The following is a 20,665-nucleotide window of genomic DNA, read 5'->3' as shown; positions in this document are numbered from 1 at the left end:
GGGTCATCTTCCACAGATATGCTGACGACAACCAACTCTACCATGCCACCACCTTTCTTGACCCCTCCACAGTCTCCATGTTGTCAGGCTGCTTTTCTGACATCCAATCTTGGAGTTGCAGTTTCCTCCAGTGAAACATTGGGAAGACAGAAGTCATTGTCTTTGGCCCTGGTCACAAACTCTATACTCTTGCTATTGTTTTTGCTGAAAATAAACCATGTTTGTGCCAGGTTTGTAATATTGCTATGTCTGGCACCTAAATGGAATTGGACTCTGGCAAACATAAGAACGTAAGAAATAGGAACGGGAGTAGGCCATATAGCCCCTCGAGCCTGCTCTGCCATTCAGTAAAATCATGACTTCTCTTCTATCTCAACTCCACTTTCCTGCCCTATCCCCATATTCCTTGATTCCCTTAACGTCCAAAAATCTATTGCTCTCAGTCTTGAATATACTCAACGACTGAGCATCCACAGCCCTCTGGGGTGGAGAATCCCACAGAGTCACAACAAATAAATACTGAAAATACATTCAATGTACACTATTGTGATCATAACTAAATATTGGTTGGTTGACATAACAGTGTTGCCCGAGGCAAGCGTAATGAGTACATACTGTTTGCACGTTTAACCCTTTTATACTTGCACTGTTTTAGTTTGACTTCTGGGAAACCAGTGCCAGTGAGCCAGTTACTGGCATTCACAGTGCTAAATCCGACACCGTTGTCCCAATCCGACTTGCAGACATGTTCCGAGGCTGCCACGGAGATATGGGAGTCAGATTCAGCAGTGTAAATGCTGGGAGTTGATTTGCATATGGTGTTTTCTTGGAATACGAACTAAAACAGCACCAGCTTAAAAGTGGCTTTGACTTGCTTGTTGGCACCATATTGTAATTTTTCTCTCAACCTAATGCAGGTCCAAACAACCCTGATTCAGCATATGAAAGTTAACCAACATCCTACAAAAAATGGGTGAGTGGAGGGGAGACACTTCTTGCTCAAATTCTTGCTCATTTTTTTCTCCCTGTCATTTCCCCTTTAAATTAATATAATTGGCATTTGCTCTCAGAGCAAAAATGTATAGAAGTAACCCCAAGAGAACTCAAATGATTAGAATTCCTGTTGCTGTTTTGTAATAGTTCCAGAATATAAAATAAATTCTGGGTGATCAGTGACCAGTGTTCCAGAATTTGTCAGCTGAAGGCTTGATGAGAATACAGGTGATCGAAATTTTTAAAACTAACAATGTAGATGGGGTTGCAAGTGCAGTGTCATTAATTCTTGTGTGATTGTAACAACTGTTTTTATGACTTTCTGTAAATGGTTGGTAATTAGAAGGATTGTCATCAGTAACTTTTCTTTTAAAGAAGGCAAATTGTTACAAAGATATTTTTGGAGGGAGGAGACTAGAATGTTTGCATATACTGTCATTCCTGATGACATCAGGAAGCTTTTTTGGAACTTTGTTGAACCAAATAGTGAAAGACCTAAGTTAACATTAGTCAACAAAGTTATTAACCCAGAATGTTTGGTGACTGTGACACTTCAGTGTTAACTTTATCTGAATCAGTAACCCCCTTCAAATCTGGTACCTTAGCAACTTGTGAAATAAAATTCATTTTTAGCTTTTTGTTGTCGGAAGCATGCTAAGATTTGGTTTGTCTGCACATTGTTTCTGCATGAGTTGAATTTTATTTTGTTTTGATCCATGTCTCTTTTCTTTGAGTTTCAGCAGCATTTTTAAAAAATGACTTAAAATGCTATAAGCTGTGGTTAATTATTAATTTATTCTCTTATGAGATCACTCCTTAACCTTTTCAGCTCCAGTGGGAAAAGCCCTAACTTAAATGTCTCCATAATTGTGACCCCACATCCATGGTGATATCCTTCTATGCTGGACCTTTTCCACTCATTTTTCTATCCTTCCTATAATGGGATCCAAAGAAGTGTACAGAGTACTCTATTTGAAGGCTAACTATGGTCTTGTACCAGTTCAACATTACTCCTTGCTTCTATATTCTTTGCCTTAAGGTACAAAACCAAGGATTTGTTTGTATTTTTTAAAGCTCTTATCTGTTTGCTTTGCCATATTTTGATGACCTATGTATCTACAACTGAGGTCTACTCCATTTAAAATCTTACCATTTGAGATGTATTTCCAGCTGAATGTTTCAAGTTTCAAGTTTCTTAATTTGATGGAAGCAGAGGGTAGTTCCTAGTAATTCTGATTTTTTTTTTCTCTGTAAATGGCAATATTGAAGTATTACATGCAGCAAGAAATTTGTTGCTACTTTCACTGCTTATCACAATCAAATGGTTGTGTTGCTCACAACTAAGCTACATGTGCAAAAGATTTATATGGGGTTTTGATAGAGTAAATAGGGAGAAAGTGTTTCCACTGGCAGAAGGGTCGATAACCAGAGGGCACCGATTTAAAGTAATTGGCAAAAGATCCAGAGGGGCGATGAGACATTTTTTTACGCAGCAAGTATCTATAATCTGGAATGCACTGCCTGAAGGGTGGCGGAAGCAGATTCACTAGTAACTTTCAAAAGGGAATTGGGATAAATACTTGAGGGGGAAAGGGCAGTGTATGCTTCAGCCAATTATATTGGACAGATGGAAGAGTGGTGCTGTTGGTACCAAATCTACAGGCATTTGGAGAGGCAGGGACTGATTAGGAACAGTCAGCATGGTTTTGTGAGAGGAAAATCATGTCTCACGCATTTGATTGAGTTTTTTGAAGGGGTAACCAAGAAGATAGATGAGGGCTGTGCAGTAGACATGGTCTACATGGACTTTAGCAAAGCCTTTGACAAGGTACCGCATGGTAGGTTGTTACATAAGGTTAAATCTCACGGGATCCAAGGTGAGGTAGCCAATTGGATACAAAATTGGCTTGACGACAGAAGACAGAGGGTGGTTGTAGAGGGTTGTTTTTCAAACTGGAGGCCTGTGACCAGCGGTGTGCCTCAGGGATCGGTGCTGGGTCCGCTGTTATTTGTTATTTATATTAATGATTTGGATGAGAATTTAGGAGGCATGGTTAGTAAGTTTGCAGATGACACCAAGATTGGTGGCATTGTGGACAGTGAAGAAGGTTATCTAGGATTGCAACGGGATCTTGATAAATTGGGCCAGTGGGCCGATGAATGGCAGATGGAGTTTAATTTAGATAAATGTGAGGTGATGCATTTTGGTAGATCGAATCGGGCCAGGACCTACTCCGTTAATGGTAGGGCGTTTGGGAGAGTTATAGAACAAAGAGATCTAGGAGTACAGGTTCATAGCTCCTTGAAAGTGGAGTCACGGGTGGATGGGGTGGTGAAGAAGGCATTCAGCATGCTTGGTTTCATTGGTCAGAACATTGAATACAGGAGTTGGGATGTCTTGTTGAAGTTGTACAAGACATTAGTTAGGCCACACTTGGAATACTGTGTACAGTTCTGGTCACCCTATTATAGAAAGGATATTATTAAACTAGAAAGAGTGCAGAAAAGATTTACTAGGATGCTACCGGGACTTGATGGTTTGACTTATAGGGAGAGGTTAGATAGACTGGGACTTTTTTCCCCTGGAGAGTAGGAGGTTTAGGGGTGATCTTATAGAAGTCTGTAAAATAATGAGGGGCATAGATAAGGTAGATAGTCAAAATCTTTTCCCAAAGGTAGGGGAGTCTATAACGAGGGGGCATAGATTTAAGGTGAGAGGGGAGAGATACAAAAGGGTCCAGAGGGGCAATTGTTTCACTCAAAGGGTGGTGAGTGTCTGGAACGAGCTGCCAGAGGCAGTAGTAGAGGCGGGTACAATTTTGTCTTTTAAAAAGCATTTGGACAGTTACATGGGTAAGATGGGTATAGAGGGATATGGGCCAAGTGCAGGCAATTGGGACTAGCTTAGTGGTATAAACTGGGCAACATGGACATGTTGGGCCGAAGGGCCTGTTTCCATGTTGTAAACTTCTATGATTCTATCTACTTACCATACCATTAGGAGCTGTTATGCTCCTAATACTGTATATAGTCGTGTATGAAACTATCCTTTTGCATCCAAAATTCCACCCAAAAAATCCATAATTGTAATCTAATACAATGTCTACAGTACAAATTTACCCATCAAAGAACATGCAGAAACATATTAAAAGGGTGATGAGGAAGGTAAAGAGAGAGCTAGAAAATAAACATTTGTTGAAGCATGAACACCGACATGGGCCAGTTGGGCCGAATGGCCTGTTTTGTTGCTGTAAATTCTATGTAATAGCTGCAGGGGCAGAACGTAGCAGTAAGATTTCTTCAGTGCTTCTACTGCAAGAGGGCAATAAGAGAATGAGCAAGAACCAAATAAAGATGGACATGACATGAAACTGAAGACGAGCACAAGATAGTCAGTATTATGAATGAGTACTCCCTCCAAGTATTCATAAGCAACATGCCTTCCCCAAACCAAGATAACCTAGACAGAATTAATTATGTTGATATAAATGAGATGAAAGTTCCAGAAAAGCTAACTGGACCCAAAATGAAGAAATCCATTGGGACTTATCCTAGCTGGGGAGACAAGATTTGTGAGATATTGGCAATCATTGAGACTGGACGCTGTAGAGGTGTCAGTAGATTAGAAACAAATTATCGTAGTGCACGTGTATAAAATGGGTGACAAAGCAGACCTAAGCAACGATAGATTCATTAATTTTACCTAAGATATTGAAGTTTATTTAAGGCTTGTGGGGTTGGGTAAACTAAAATTATTTGTTATAGAATTAAATGATTAAACAATGTGTTCATCATATTGCCTTGTATATTTCCTCTTATTTCTCATTTACTTGTTGCCCTTTGACAACATTATCCACAAGCATGGGCTAATTCTCCTTATGTATGCCAATGACGCCCAACTTTCCCTCTGCTACCACCTTTGAATTCATGTCTGTAGCTGTGGTGTGACTACCTGTCCAATATGCCTTCCTGGATAAGTCAAAAATTTTCTTCAAGCCTGAAACCATCCTGATCAGTTCCTGCCAGGAACTTTATACCTTAGTTGCTGATCCCACCCCACCTTTCTGGCTGTGCACACAGGCTGAACATGAGAATGTAATAACCTTCAGCTGAGTTTCAAATCTTACATTCAGTCAGTCAGTCACCATACCACTTAATTCCACCTTGAATATCACCTGGCTTCATCCCTACCTCGTCCCTAACTTTCACCTCAGCCTGATTTCTCAACAATCTCTTCAGCCACCTTCTGCACCCTACATGAACTCCAGTTGATCCAGACATCTGCTTCTCGTATCCTATTTCATACTAAATCCTGCACAACTATTGCTCCAGTGCTTTCTGAACTCCATTGGCTTTCTTTACCCCAGTGTATGAACTTCAAAATTCCTCATCTCATTTTCATGTTTTCACTTCACCTTACCGTTGCTGTCTTCTTGAGCCCTACGTCCAAGTGTGCACGTTCTGGTCTACTGTTGTGTTTCCACTCTGTTTGTTGGTAAAGCTTCCAGTCGTTATTCCCCTACACACTGGACTTCCCAAACTTTTCTCCCACTTCTGGCATGGTGTCCTCTGATATTGTTGTTTAAGTGCCTTGGGATGTTTTGTTATGTGAAAGACACTGTGAATGAAAGTTCTCAGTTACATTATTTTTAAAGTCCCAATAATTTAATGTCTCATCTACGGTAGATTTCCTCAGGTCTGTAATTTGAATATATATGCTTTAAAAATGCTTAGAAATGAAAATCAGTGCTGCATATCTTAACCTGTGTAATTAACTTCTTAAATGACTTCATTTATCTAACCTTTTTATGAAAGGTATAACAATGATATGATATTGACCAAGTTTTGAATGCATTTAGGGTCATTTAGAACTAAGGGCATCAGTGAATTCCTTAATGCTCTGGAATGGTTATACCTATTTTAATATATTTTACTGATTTCAGTATCAGTCCAGCCCTAGAAATGGGACTCTGAACTGTTTATTTGTCTGTCGAAATCTATATTTAGGTCAGAAATGGCAATTTTTTTTTACAGTAACTATAAATGTGATTCGCTGCTGTAAATGTGTGCAGATTCTCCTGATCTCTTTTGCGCTTCATTGCAGATAATATCCCTGAGGATTTAAGGGATGCTTTCTACACAGACCAGTATGAACAGGAGCACATTAAACCACCAGTCATCAAGCTGCTGCTGTCAAGTGAACTCTATTGTCGCGTCTGCAGCCTAATTTTAAAAGGGGATCAGGTGGCTGCATTGCAGGGTCACCAGCCTGTCATTCAAGCATTGTCTCGCAAAGGCATTTATGTCATGGAGAGTGATGATGTACCGGTTTCAGAATCAGACCTCACACAGTCTCCAATCAAAATGGTGAGTGAAAGAGAAATTTTTTCCACAGACCATTGAGATTTATTTAATAGTTTATACTGGTGGCTTTCTGTAGTATTTCTAAGACAGTTTGTTTATCATTTCATGAATTATTAAATTAGCTTCCTGTATAAGTGCTTTATTTTTTTATTATTCGTTCATGGGATGTGGGCGTCACTGGCAAGGCCAGCATTTATTGCCCATCCCTAATTGCCCTTGAGAAGGTAGTGGTGAGCCGTCTTCTTGAACCGCTGCAGTCCGTGTGGTGAAGATTTTCTCGCAGTACTGTTAGGTAGGGAGTTCCAGGATTTTGACCCAGTGACGATGAAGGAACAACGATATATTTCCAAGTCGGGATGGTGTGTGACTTGGAGGGGAACGTGCAGGTGGTGGTGTTCCCATGTGCCTGCTGCCCTTGTCCTTCTAGGTGGTCGAGGTCGCAGGTTTGGGAGGTGCTGTCGAAGAAGCCTTAGCGAGTTGCTGCAGTGCATCCTGTGGATGGTACACATTGCAGCCACAGCGCGCTGGTGGTGAAGGGAGTGAATGTTTAGGGTGGTGGATGGGGTGCCAATCAAGTGGGCTGCTTTGTCCTGGATGGTGTCGAGCTTCTTGAGTGTTGTTGGAGTTGCACTCATCCAGGCAAGTGGAGAGTATTCCATCACATTCCTGACTTGTGCCCTGTAGATGGTGGAAAGGCTTTGGGGAGTCAGGAGGTGAGTCACTCGCTGCAGAATACCCAGCCTCTGACCTGCTCTTGTAGCCACAGTATTTATACGGCTGGTCCAGTTAAGTTTCTGGTCAATGGTGACCCCCAGGATGTTGATGGTGGGGAATTTGGTGATGGTAATGCCGTTGAATGTCATGGGGAGGTGGTTAGACTCTCTCTTGTTGGAGATGGTCATTGCCTGTACCACACAGTCTTTGTTTAAAATATGATCAGAGTAATTTTTGGAGGGATGAGTAGAAATTTGTCACATTGAATATAATGAAACAGTGAATATTTTAAATGTTTGGTGGTAGTCCTTTTTACTCAAAGTTGAGTACTCTTTTTGGAAAGAGAATTGGTCTTAATATGTGTGCTGATGACTATTAAAGCCAATTTCAGAAGCAACCTCTCCTGCATGTTTCACAGACTAAAGTAATCTTCTGTGGTTCACAGGCTGTTGCTGCTCATATTTCTGCTGTTGCCATTTTTCCTTCGAGATCCGTACACTGATGCTCATACCAGCTGACACTACCCCGTATCACTTGTACAATGAGTTTGGAGATTTTCTCAGCTGTCGACACTGATATTACATAGTTTGTAGTCATACTTGAGCGTGTCCTTGTATCTCTTGGCGCCCACCCTGTTTCAGGTTTAGGGCAGGGACCTAAACGTGTCACTTTTGAGTTCTCTGTGAACTGTTGCCAACGCCCTTTGTATGATAGCTGTGAAGATGAAAATCTGCTGTTCTGTATATGCCTGTGCTCCTTGCACAGACATTCAGATTTTCAGCACTGTACATGTTCGAGGTCAATGCACTAATGTTTTGCCAGTTCAGCATATCAATGTGCTTCCATCGCAATGCTATTTTATGTTATGATGTTACTTTGCATCATGATGCAAGAATACTTGTTTGCTGAACCAGCTTGGCCAGTTTAGAGGGAGCTGGGTTAACCGGTGATATAGCGGGAGAGCAGGGAAGGAAATAGTTTCCCGCTGCTGTCAACAGCATGGACGCCCATAAGTTTATATTTGCTAGTGCTGCCGATTGTGTGAGATGTGCATGGTCGGAGGTGATGGCACTACAATAATGTAAAATCACCTACAGTTTGCTGCTTGTGTCACCATTTTCGTTATAATTTTATGTATGTCATTTATTGCTGCTTTCAATTATTCCCTTCCCCAAGCCAGTCGCATCAGTCATGAATGTTTGTGCTGCTCTTGCAAATAATAGCAATGAAATTTAAAAAGCTGAATGTTTTATGTATATATTTATTTATTTTAGTTTGAAGGTACTTGGCTGATGCGGAAAGCCTTCTTTTGTAATCTGACAAGATGAATTGTGAAAATAAGGATTTAAAGAACTGAGAATTTTGCACAGAGTGGCCTCTGTTCAACTTCAATGATTATGTCCAGACATTGCATTAAATGGCCTTATTTGATGCTCTACAACACTTTCACAATTATCAAAAGCTTATATTGATGCCAGTATCCTTTCCCTTGCAGTGAGAACAAGCCTTTCACATGTTTCAGTCCCGCTGAGCATTAGCATTTCCTTGGGGTGTGTTAATGTTGAAAAGGCTAGTGCAGAGTTTTGGTAGTGCAGTGCATTTGGCACATACCTGTAATTTGACAGTAGTAATTGAAGTCATGTAACTGCTTTACTCTCTTCCCAACCAACAGTCTCATTCAGTTCACTGCACTTACTGAAAAGCTTTTATTGTGGTATTACTTTCAGATTGCTGTAAACTAAATCTGAGTTCTTTTAAAAATGATTTAACTACCAAATACTTATTGCATAGTATCTTTGATGTGTAATTCATAGTACCATCCATGTGAAATGTTAGATGCCGAACCAAAAAGGGGTACAATGCAAACCCAAATATAATGGTACAAGATAAGCAAATATTTTAATAGGGTTGGGGAGAGAAAAAGTAAAAAGGGAAAAGAAATAACACATACTGCACTCGAGTTAATGGTTGAGTGATTTCCAAACTGCTTAATAGAAAAGAAGTGAAAAGAAATAACAGATACTGCACTCGAGTTAATGGTTGAGTGATTTCCAAACTGCTTAATAGAAAAGCAGGGAACTGTTAGATGATATGAAAGGTCACTTCAGAAAGGCAGTAAAAGAACAAAGAATGTGAAAATAGTTAAGATACCTAAATCATTAGCCTGCCATTTGTGTACAGATGCTGTTGGACCTACTGTATATTTCCTGCATTTTTTGTAATTATATTAATGCTTATTTTAAGCTCTGTTTTGCAGTTTGTAACCATTGTTGTGAAGAATTTAGAGCTTATTATAGCTGTTGACTTGAACATTGTGACTTGGCAAAGTTCATGAGTCCAATTGGGGAAAGTTGGGGACACTGATATTGGAACCTGTCTTGTCCAGCAGATTGTGCTGAATTTGAGCAATTTGATATCTTGCATTTAAAGAAAAAATCCAAACTATTCCATTTGTGCCTGCAGAGGATCCCAGGGTTATTAGTGATGCACAAAACCTAGTGGCTCTATAAAAGTAATTTATTGATCTACTGTTTCTGCCTCTACAGAGTGCCCACATGGCTTTGATTGATGCGCTGATGATGGCCTACACTGTAGAGATGATCAGCATTGAAAAGGTAGTGGCCTCTGTGAAACGCTTTTCCACATTTAGTGCCTCAAAGGAATTACCATATGATCTGGAAGATGCCATGGTGTTCTGGATAAATAAGGTAAGTGTGTAAAAACTTGGCTTCTTTATGTAGATACTGTGTGTTTTTTCCCTCTGTTTTCAGTCCTTGATTCAAACCTTGACTCAGTGGCAGCACTCTCGTCTCTGACTCAGAATGGTGTGAGTTCAAGTACCGCTCCAGAGACTTGAGCACATAATCTAGGCTGTCACTTCACTGCAGTACTGAGGGAGTGCATATTGTTGATGGTGCTGTCTTTCGGATGAGACGTTAAACTGAGGTGGACATAAAAGATCCAATGGCACTATTTGAAGAAGAGTTCTTCTGGTGTCCTGGCCAATAATTATCCCACAAACAACATCACTAAAACAGGTAAACAAAAAGCTGCAGATGCTGGAAATCAGAAACAAAAGCAGAAAATGCTGAAAAACACTTAACAGGTTAGACAGCATCTGTGGAGAGAACAGATGAGTTATTGTCTCAAATGTGAATCCTTCATCAGACCAGGAAAGGCGGGGGAGGGGGGTATGTGTATGTGTGTGTTCCGCAGTCCGCCCACCTTGCAAACCTCTTTGTCGTCCTATTTTGCGGTGCAGTCCTCCACATTATTATCTACACCCCAGAAGTTGGTATCATCTGCAAAGGTAGACACCATACATCCAGTGTCTGAGTCCAAATCATCTATGTATATGGTGAACAACAGTGGTCCCAGGATGGATCCACTTCCCACTTTTTGCCAGTCCATGAAACGTCCCTTAATTTTACCCTCCATTTTTTATATTTTAGCCACCTTTCAATCCATTCTGCTTTGTCTTTAGTCTTTTATGTGGCACCTTATCAGATGTTTTCTAGAAGGCCATGCATACCACAACCATTGCATTGTCCTTGTCTACTCTTTTTCTGTTATTTCTTCAAAGAATTCAATAAGGTTGACTGCTAGTTCTTGGTTAGCTTGCTCTTATTTTTTAGTGGAATATAATTGCCAGTTGCCAGTTTTTTGTCCTTCCGTTTCTATCTGTCTTATTCTCCACCTCCTAAGCTTTTCACATCTTCTGTGTATCCCTTTAATGTCTTTAACTTGTTTGATTTCTCTCATTATGCTTCCTATTATCTCATTCTCATAGCATTCCTGCCATTAAACCATCTCCAGATTTCCACAGAAGCACTTTATACGTCATTCTATTTTTCTCGTGTGTGTTTTCCTTTGTTCTTTTCCTGTTTACACACTGTATGTGTAATATCGTCCAGTTCTAATGAAGCCTCCAGCCTCAAACATCAACTCATTGGTGTTCGCCATGGATGCTGCCTGACCTGCTGAATATTTACACCATTTTCTGTTTTTGATCGACTAAAACATTATCTGCTCATTTATCTTGCATACTTCGCAATCGGCTGCTGTATTTGCCTACATTGCAACAATGCCGACACTTCAAGAGTACTGCATTGACTACTTTGACGTCCTGAGGGCATGAAAGGTGCTATATAAAGTTAGCTTGTTCTTTCTCTTTTTTTTTTCTAAAGATGTAAAACAAAAACACATGCTGTCAATCTGAAATAAAAACAAAAAATATTGGAAATGAAAAGGCACGAGAATGTTGAACTCTAGTTACCAAAACAATAGAATACAAGTCGGAAAAAGTCATTATCAAACTGCACAGTGCTCTGGTCAGACCACACTTGAGAAAACTCCACAATGGAGACAGTCATGTTGGGTCCCACTTATATAAAAAAAATCCTGAGTAAGAAATGAGTTTTCCCCTTTTTTTATCATAGGTAACAGAGAAGTAAACTTACAAGTTTTCAAATAGAAATGGTGTGTTGTAACCAGTAATGCTAGAACTGATGTTTCTCAAACTCAAAGGTGCTAGTTAGGAGTCCAGATTATCTTGCAACCCTAGTTGGGCAGATGTGGCTGTTATTGAATTAAAATAGTTAACTGTGGTCATCGAAGTATATTCATGTCTCTGAAGTAGTTTTCTTACCTGCTGCTGATTTGAGATTGGAATGAGTTGATGTTAGGCTATTTTAAAAGAACTATGATGACTACAGTAGTGCAGTGGACTGGAAGCAGGTCCGCTGTGACCTATTTTTGATTTCCCAGTTGCTAGTCCTTCTCTGTCACACCTTTGTTATTCCAATTACTGCCTCATTTGCCCGAGTTGGGTTATAAAATGATCTGGACTTCTAAAGTCAACTTCTATCAACTGATGTTCTCGGTCATCTTAACCATTTTATTAGGGTGAGTTAGCGCTTAAAGTTTGCAGATCATCAATCTGCTTGAGGTTTGAAATAACGCAATAGTTAGCTACCCCACCGGTTTGCCCATAACCCAGTCAGTAAGCTGCCTTAAACGAACACTGCTGATGATCAGTGAAAAATGATTTTTTTTTTCCAATGTTAATTATGCAGAAAAAGTTGACTTTCAATTTCATTTAATTTCTAAATTAGGAACTATCAAAAGCGTAGATTTTTTCCATACACTTAATATTGATTATTCTTATGTTGTTGTGTTATGTAAAGGTGTAGTTACTCCCACATTTGCTTAGCAACATAGAACAACTACCTATCCCCTTGTTCAGCATCCAATAGCAACAGTGAATAGTAACGTGAGATCACTGGTCCACTCAGCATTCAGCCAGCTATACAAATTGGCAAATGGCCAGTTTGTTGGTCAGCTGACTAAATAAAATCACAGCGATGAAAATGTATGGATGGCATTAGAGGACACAACACATGAAATACTTCTTGCTGAAAGTCATTTGAGTTCTTCATTAAATCTGAAATAGTTGTTTTTCTGATTGCAATACAGTTATGAATTGTAAGAGTTAATTTGGTCAGTTAATTGATCTAGGTGTCTGTTGATAGGATTATGCACAGTAATTTTGTCAGCTCACAAAATCGATAAATAATACATGACTAAGTGCAGGAGGCATAAGCTTTTAAAATTAATTGACATTTTCAGGCTGTTCATATTACCCATGAGCATCTAAATTAGTGGAACCCATCCCATCTAGATCAATACCTGGTGGACGAACTTGATAGCCAACTACTAAACAAGCAGAGTTTTCAGTTATGATTGGGAATCACTGATGTTCCTCGTGACTGTAAATCACGAGGAACTTCATGCTGGGAAATAAAAAAAATAAAAAGCAGTTTGTCTTTTTCTGAGTTTTTTTTTAAGTTTTAATTTCTTCTCAATCAGACGCTGGGTTTGTATATTAGAAATATAACACATGACTTACCTTCTCACCTCCCTCATCCCTCCATGACGCTTCTACCCATTCCCACTTAAGATAAAAATCTTTGCTGTCTTTTGCCGTTTCAGGTGAACTTGAAAATGAGAGAGATTACAGAAAAAGAACTTAAGCTTAAACAGCAGATCGTAGAGAGTCCAAGTCACCAAAAGGTAAGTGTAATGGATTTATTAAGTTGTTCTAAATCATAGGTCGTTATTTCTTGATTCTAAGTTTACTACTGCTTGTTTAGTCTCTTAAATGCCTCTTCAAATTTACTTATAGTAATTTATTAAAGGATATGATAGTCAAGCAATTAACTTTCAGAAACTTGCTGAGTGATTGATACGTATCACTCTTTATGTATCATTTAGTGTTTAATAAAAGCAAGATCCCAAGATGTGATTTTAAAAGTATATAATTCTTTTCAAAAGTCTTCAACACACAGCCACTTGGGTTTATCCCCGAACCTGCACAATTGGCAGATTTAAAAATAACTAAGGTTTTTTTTGTAGTTACCATTCATTTCCTCCTCATATATTTTGCACTCGACAGTTCTTTTAACTTAACATTGCGCTGATCAATCCATGTGCTTCCTGTGCCAAAATTTCAATGGGGCTAGGGGTTATTTAATACAGGTACTATTAAATCCTGTTGTCCACCTCTTATCTATAAAGGTTCATGATTCAAAAGAGTCTGTTAGTTCAGATATTTAAACGTACAAAGTCACTCTGATCACCTTTGGGATTTAGACCCCTGGATCTTATGAGCCTAGTGATCTCTTGTTGCAAATTGAACATTTAGTGTGCTTCCTTTTTTGTGCCTCTTGTAGCTGATCAGTAGAATTATGCTTCCAAATGTACAAAAAGCACATGATATTCCAATAGTATTGCCCCTGTTTACTAAGCGATGATGAGAACTTGCAATGGGAGCATTTAAAATTAGTTCTCAATGAAGCTGAAATGTTGTAATGGAGGCTTATGAAAGTAAGTTCTGAATGAAGGAAAGTGAGTGGCGATGCAATGGGGGAAATTGGAGAGGATATGAAGTTCGAAGATGAAGTAGAGTTCAACAAGGGAGGTGTGTTTGTGTGCTTTGGGAAGATTGGTTGGCGTTGGAGCGTGGAGTGCTAATTTCATGGAGTCAGGTGGTGAGAGTATGAGGCCGTGATCGGCAAAGCAAACTGTGAACTTGGCACTGCGGAGTAGAGAAAGTGCAGATAGGCCGGGTGGCAGAGGAATGTGACTCGTTGCATGGTGGATTCAAGAGCTTGGAAGCCTGCGAGGAGGGGAATGGTTTGAATGCGGTTACGAAAAAACCATAGGAGAAATGAAACTTCAATAAAGAGCTTTAGAAATGGAGAAGTGTGCTCATTATAAAAGTTCAGTATATATAAAGAAAAATTATGTATTATAAAAGGAAGAGACTGGTCAGAGTAGGTTTAAAAATATTTGCAGGGGCTTAGGGTTTAATGAGATTTATAAATGATTTGATCAAGGCTTGTTTGGTTTAGTGTTATCTGAAAGTGTGGATCGTATACATGTACGTAGTCCCAATGTTATATACAGTGATATCGTGATGTCCCGAGTTGTGGTTAGACGGTATAATACTCAACTGCTAGTGATTTTTTGTTTCTGGCTAAGGTGACTCTAGATTGTCTGCTGTGCTCATCCAAAGCAATGTTGCAAACCAAAATCAGAACCACTTTGAGTCTAGTTGCATCTACAATTTTATGTTATTTGTAACAGCTTACGAGGACAGCTAAGCCCTAAAATGGTGGTTCATCATGGGGGCAAAAATGAATATCTGCAGATAGCTGGGGGATTTCTTTTAAGAGATGGGGGAAATTTTTCCTCTTTATTGCCTAATCTTTTAATGTTTTATAATACGTGAGAATGGGCTGGGGCTGGAGCCAGAAACTACAAGATGAAGAGAGAGAGCTTGTACAATTAAAGTGGGAACAAACAGAGGCAAGCAAATTTATGAAGTTTGAGTGCAGACTAGGGCCTGAGGCCTTGAGGTGAAGAAAAGGAGCCAGTAAAATTACATTGGAAAAGACCGGACGGAGGTGCTGGGGAGGGGAAAGGATGTCAGTGAAATTAAAAAGGGCAGGCTGGTGCTGGGGATCCAGCATGGTACCAGACGGGCTAAAATGAAACCGAGTGACTGGGACCTAAGGCCGCAGGGGGAGGGCAGGTTGGAGGCAGAAATGGAGCCAATAAAATTTAAATTAGTGGAACAAACGCAGAAGCAAGTTTTAGAGTAGGCTGTGGGGTTGGAAGACAGTGGAGCAAGCGAGCAGATTAAAATGAAAGAATAAACTGGGCTGGAGGCAGCGGAATGAAGAAATCTAGTAATATGTGGCAACAATACTTGTATGAATGAGCCATGTATAGCACAACGTTTTAGTGGAAGGGAGCACACAAATGTTAGAATTATTTGAAACACAAATGGAGAAACTTGCAAACAACTTCCAAAGCGCAGAAGCAAAATTGTCAGGTTTAGAGGTGTGGCTAGTACAGTCTCGGCAGCTGGGTGACAGGAGCAGGAGGTGTTATGATGCCACCTGGTGGCAGAAGGCCCAAAACTGCATCATGACAGGCAACTTTATATATGGAATTGCCATCATGAATGTTTATGTGGGCAGTGTTCTATTGTAACAAAAAGCATTACTCAAAATCATGACACAGGAAGTCAGGTTTGTGACAGGAAGTGCATGTCATATACAAGACTTTTAATATATTAACTTAAACAGAAGATTAGGTTCCTGATCAATTTCCTAAATTGTCATCTGACCGTTACTTAGTACCTGATGCAAATTGGAGTGTGTTCTCATACCAGAATGGAAACTTTTCTTGCACAGAAACCTGTTATTTTAGATGCTTTCTGTGACTTCATTGTTCAAAAAAATGTACCAGTATAAGGCCCCAAACTTACCCAATCCTTGAGTATTTGTATGGGGAAAATAGAACCTTATGTATAATAATAATATATGTACTTTTTAACTTAAAACAACAAACCTGGTCAGAAGGAAAGCCCTCTGTGGTTAAAGTGAATTTCTGCGATCTAATGGATCTTCACCAGGTCTCAATTCACAGCAGCCCTTCTGCTTAACGACGAGCAATGAGTAGCAGAGCCACTGGAAGCATAGCTATATTTTTGTGCCTAGCCTCAGAAATGCAGTGATGGGCCTCCCATTAAGAAAGTCAGTGAGTGGTACGTAACACTTCTATTTTATATAAAAAAAAGTTACTTTTTCATACAAATACTTAAAATTAAGGCCACTGTAGTATCTTATCCTTGAGTGTTTTAAACCTGAAATAACGTTAACCTGTCCTTAAGGGGTTTTAGAAATAATGTCTGATTTCTGCCCAAGATCTTACCTGATGAAAAATCTGTGAGATCTTGCTAGATTTCTTTCTGCACTTTCATAAGTTTTTATTGGATTGTAACATCTATTTTCTGGATGCAAATCATTGTGTTTTTCAGCAGTGATAAAATTCCTCCCTTTTCAGGCTTACTGCATATTCTATAAATAGTGTGACTTTGCATCTTATACCAACAGCAATTTATTTTTTTAAAGTTGTTCCTAAATGTAGGCTATTCTCTAACTAACAGAAATGGCCTTGTCAACAGTATCACTCACTCCACACCAGTTATTGTATGCAACATTAATGCTTCTGAAAAACTCCATCATGCAACCTTGTGGTTGTCTGTAACATCTGTAAACCCTGCAGCTGAGACATTTATTTGCAACAAGTAGATGATGATGCTGGCCACCATAACTATTTGATTTATCTCTAAGTATTATATTTGGGTCCTTCCAATGTTGTGTTTTGTTTTAAGATGTGGAGATGTGGAGACCCATTATCTAATAGTGTGGCTTTGTAAACCTACCAAATTGTGCAATATGCGCCTTGAAGAGCTAACGGGAGGTGAAAGAAATAGTCTTTGTATTCTTGTCCAATCTTCAAGGCCCTTCCACCTTCCTTTATTGAGGTAACTTATTTTCTCATTGACTTCTCTTCTCAGCATCATAAAAATAACTGGGAGTTACTGTTGTGATGCTACTTGCATTGGCACTGAATCACATGTGGGAGCTCTTGTCCGGCACCTGAATTAAGTCACCTGCAGGGATAAACTCAAATCCTTGTGTTGAAGACTCTCCTCAAAGGACTTGGGATGATACATTTATAGTGTAGTTAGTAGGCTTTCATTTCCAGTAATCATTCATTCTCAGTGCCTTTTGCACACCTAATGCAAGATTTGTATGGTCACAATGTGGGATAGACTACCCACATGTCCATATTAGAATGTATACAGGTAAGCTGGCTACCTTGTATGTGTTCTAACCCATCTTTGATCACCTGATGAAAATATGTCTTACCACATTTACTTATAATCTAAGTGGAATTGTAACTTAATTTGAGGAACAAGTTCATGGTCAGCAATATGCTGTATTGCTCCAGGCTGGCAAGGCTTTGGAATATACATAGTAAAACAAAAAAGAGCTGGAAATTGGAAAGAAAAACAAAATGCTGGAAATACACAGCTGGTCAATCGGCATTGGTAAAGGGAAAATGCAGGTTATGATGATTCATGTGTCAGTCTTGAAATGTCATAGCCTGTTTTCTGTTTCTTGTTACACCATGTCATTTATTTTACCTGTTCCAAACTGGAATGGTTGTCCTGGATGACTGATGACTCCACCTCCCCCAGCAGCCCAGGTACGAGGAGGTCAGTTTGTAGCATCACCACCTGTTCTGGGTGAGATCAGCAAACTGAGCAGCATTTAGTGCATCTTAACTTTTTTTTGAAAAAAAAAATCACTTTACCTTCCCATTCATATTCACTTTTTCCAGAAATTTGTATTTTCTAATGATTTTTAGTCTCTCCTAAAGAGGCCTTTTCTGTTATATTATGGGATAGTACTTTGCACTAAACCTGCGACCTTGTGGAAACAGTGATGTTCCTAAATCAGAAGAAAATTTGCATTTTCAAACTGAATTGACTGCTTCGCCACTTTCTGGTGGATATACTTTCGAAGCAGCACTGCAGTTGAGAAGATTGTGAATATGTCTTAAAGAATTGACCAGTTTGTAAAATTGAAAAGGGAGGGAAATATCCTAAAATGCCAAATGCTGCTGCGAACTTTGCTGGTGAGAGATTTCTTAGTGACTGGGTGCAGCTCTCCCTCTGACTTTATTCTTCTCCATCTCCCCTCCCCCCTTCATGTGGGATGGCTCAGTACCGCTTCGCAACGGCACAATAGAGATGAGGAGCTTATTGTGTGGAGGATGGAGGAAATGAGCCTGCGTCCTTCCACTTTGTGGGGCTCTGACACCCTTTGCTACTTTGGTATATTTCTAAACATAGTAGTATGTGCACTTTACAAATGTAAGGAATCTTACAACACCAAGTTATAGTCCAACAGTTTTATTTGAAAATCACAAGCTTTCGGAGATTATCTCCTTCGTCAGGTGAGTGAGTGAAAGGTTCTCAAATTGCATATCTTATATTAGGCTGGGACACGATCACACCAATCAAAAGTGTCGTTGGTGTTCAGACAGGTTAGCCACGGAAAACAGTACATCCTACTATACTGAATACACAATGGGTCAGATTACAAAGCCAGAGAGAGAAAGAGACCCGAAAGGCAGAGAGAGAGAGAGAGAGAGTGTCCAGTCGTATTAAAAACAGATAACTTTTTTTTCCCTGCTGGTGGGGTTACGTGTCGCGCAACCCCACCAGCAGGGGAAAAAAACTTTATCTGTTTTTAATACGACTGGACTTTCTCTCTCTCTCCCCCCCTCTCTCTCTCTCTCTCTCTCTCTCTCTCTCTCTCTCTCTCTCTCTCTCTGCCGGGTCTCTTTCTCTCTCTGGCTTTGTAATCTGACCCATTGTGTATTCAGTATAGTGGGATGTACTGTTTTCCGTGGCTAACCTGTCTGAACACCAACGACACCTTTGATTGGTGTGATCGTGTCCCAGCCTAATATAAGATATGCGATTTGAGAACCTCTCATTCACTCACTCACCTGACGAAGGTGATAATCTCCGAAAGCTTGTGATTTTAAAATAAAATTGTTGGACTATAACCTGGTGTTGTAAGATTCCTTACATTTGTCCATCACTGGCATCTCCACATCATGTGCACTTTACACACAAAGATGGATGAATATGTAATCCTGCTGTCACTGATGGAAGACCTATTCGTTGCATCTGCACAAGGTCAAGCCTTCGAATATTGTTTAAATCAAAAATGGATTGCACAAGGAATTAATGAATTTGCACAATTAAGTGATAACCCCAACCAAAAGAGAGGCGCCAGGTCTGGCAAACAATGCTGGTCACAATTTCACATGGCAGTCTTTAATACTTCGGTGTTGGATGGGTTTTAGTTCAGCATTCGTCTCAAATGCTGTTCTTGCCATTTTCCACATTGCTTTTGATTTTATTTGAGACTTCTGCTCTAATTTGGTCACTAAGCTTTTATATTAAGTCTGTATTTAAAACAATTAAAGGCACTACATACGCATTATGTGGTACATGAGGTCATACTGGATCTTCAGAACATTGCCTTTTCCTTCTCCTCCAACTAAAAATGTGCTCTCTTAAAACTTAGAAGTACCAGAGCAACGAAATAGCACAATTAAGTGAAGTTTGTTGAATATGATGGTTGTCAACCAATTCATTTTTTAAATATAAAAAGAGCATAATTCTATTAAAAACTGAATTTAATGTTGTGCCCTAATTAGACTGTCTAGAATGGAGTGTTTTATACTTGTTTATATCTGGTCTATGTAATGCTCTAACAAGCTTTGCTCCTTGCCCTTTTGGTGTTTGATTTCTAACTCCTTTCCCTGCTTTTTGGGCAGTCTCCTTCAAAGTGGTATTGGAAACTGGTGCCTGTAAGTGAGCCACTAATGTACTTCTACTTCAGTCATACTCCATTCCACTAATTGTAACATAACAGCAGCAATAAAGAACAAAACATTTTCTAATATCTCTTTGAGAGCCATCTATCTAATTAAATTTGCTTCTGGAGTAGCCATTTTAGGAACTTAAAGCTTGTGAGTTTTGTACAAGCATCTGATTTGTTTTTTTTAACCTGGACACACCATTGAATTGTTAAGGAAAGAGTACCTGCTATTACAAAAAAAATCCAAAGCTGAATGTAAGAACCTCTGAATTGAAACTATATATAATCTCATCTCATTTCAAAGAAGTAAAGTGCAGTTGGAGATTTTAACCCATTAGAAGCAATTGTTTTGTATTACAAACACAATGTACTTTGCTATCAGTAGTTGTCACTTACACAGTGTGGGCTTCACGTTACATTGTTCAGACTGGCTTCATTGATTGGAAGGTGATTTGTTGTTTATTGCTGAAAATATTAGGACACCAGAGAACACCACTGGGCTTTCAGAAATTATTGCTTGAGAAAGTGTTTTTTTTAACACTAGGGGCAAGCATATCATGTTTTATGTTTTGGTTGCAGTGTGTAAAATTAATGATATACAGTTTCAAACTGATAGCTGAGAACATTGAATTTACAAATGAGGGCATTGTAAATCTACTGGAATATTCAGTAGATCCTTTGCCGTTTGTGTTTTTAGACTATGGGCACTGAATCCTATTGCTAGGTATCGGGTCGTTTCATGTGCATGTGCTTAAATTCTCTTACTCGGCAGT

General features: G+C 39.4%; 1 protein-coding gene across 2 annotated transcripts in view; it reads left to right on the top strand.

Moving 5' to 3' along the window:
- camsap1b (calmodulin regulated spectrin-associated protein 1b) overlaps positions 1-20,665 on the top strand; it is a 103,449-nt gene that overhangs the window by 38,470 nt on the left and 44,314 nt on the right. For both annotated transcript variants that reach the window (XM_067969877.1, XM_067969876.1), the window contains exons 2-4: positions 6,098-6,360; positions 9,618-9,779; positions 13,063-13,143. In XM_067969877.1, the coding sequence (XP_067825978.1) occupies positions 6,098-6,360; positions 9,618-9,779; positions 13,063-13,143 (506 nt within the window). The remainder of the gene's footprint in view (positions 1-6,097; positions 6,361-9,617; positions 9,780-13,062; positions 13,144-20,665) is intronic.

This window comes from Heptranchias perlo, chromosome 31 (genome assembly GCF_035084215.1).
Source record: "Heptranchias perlo isolate sHepPer1 chromosome 31, sHepPer1.hap1, whole genome shotgun sequence".
Lineage (NCBI taxonomy): Eukaryota > Metazoa > Chordata > Chondrichthyes > Hexanchiformes > Hexanchidae > Heptranchias > Heptranchias perlo.
Note: the sequence above shows the minus strand (reverse complement) of the source record. Positions and strands in the feature narration are given on the sequence as shown.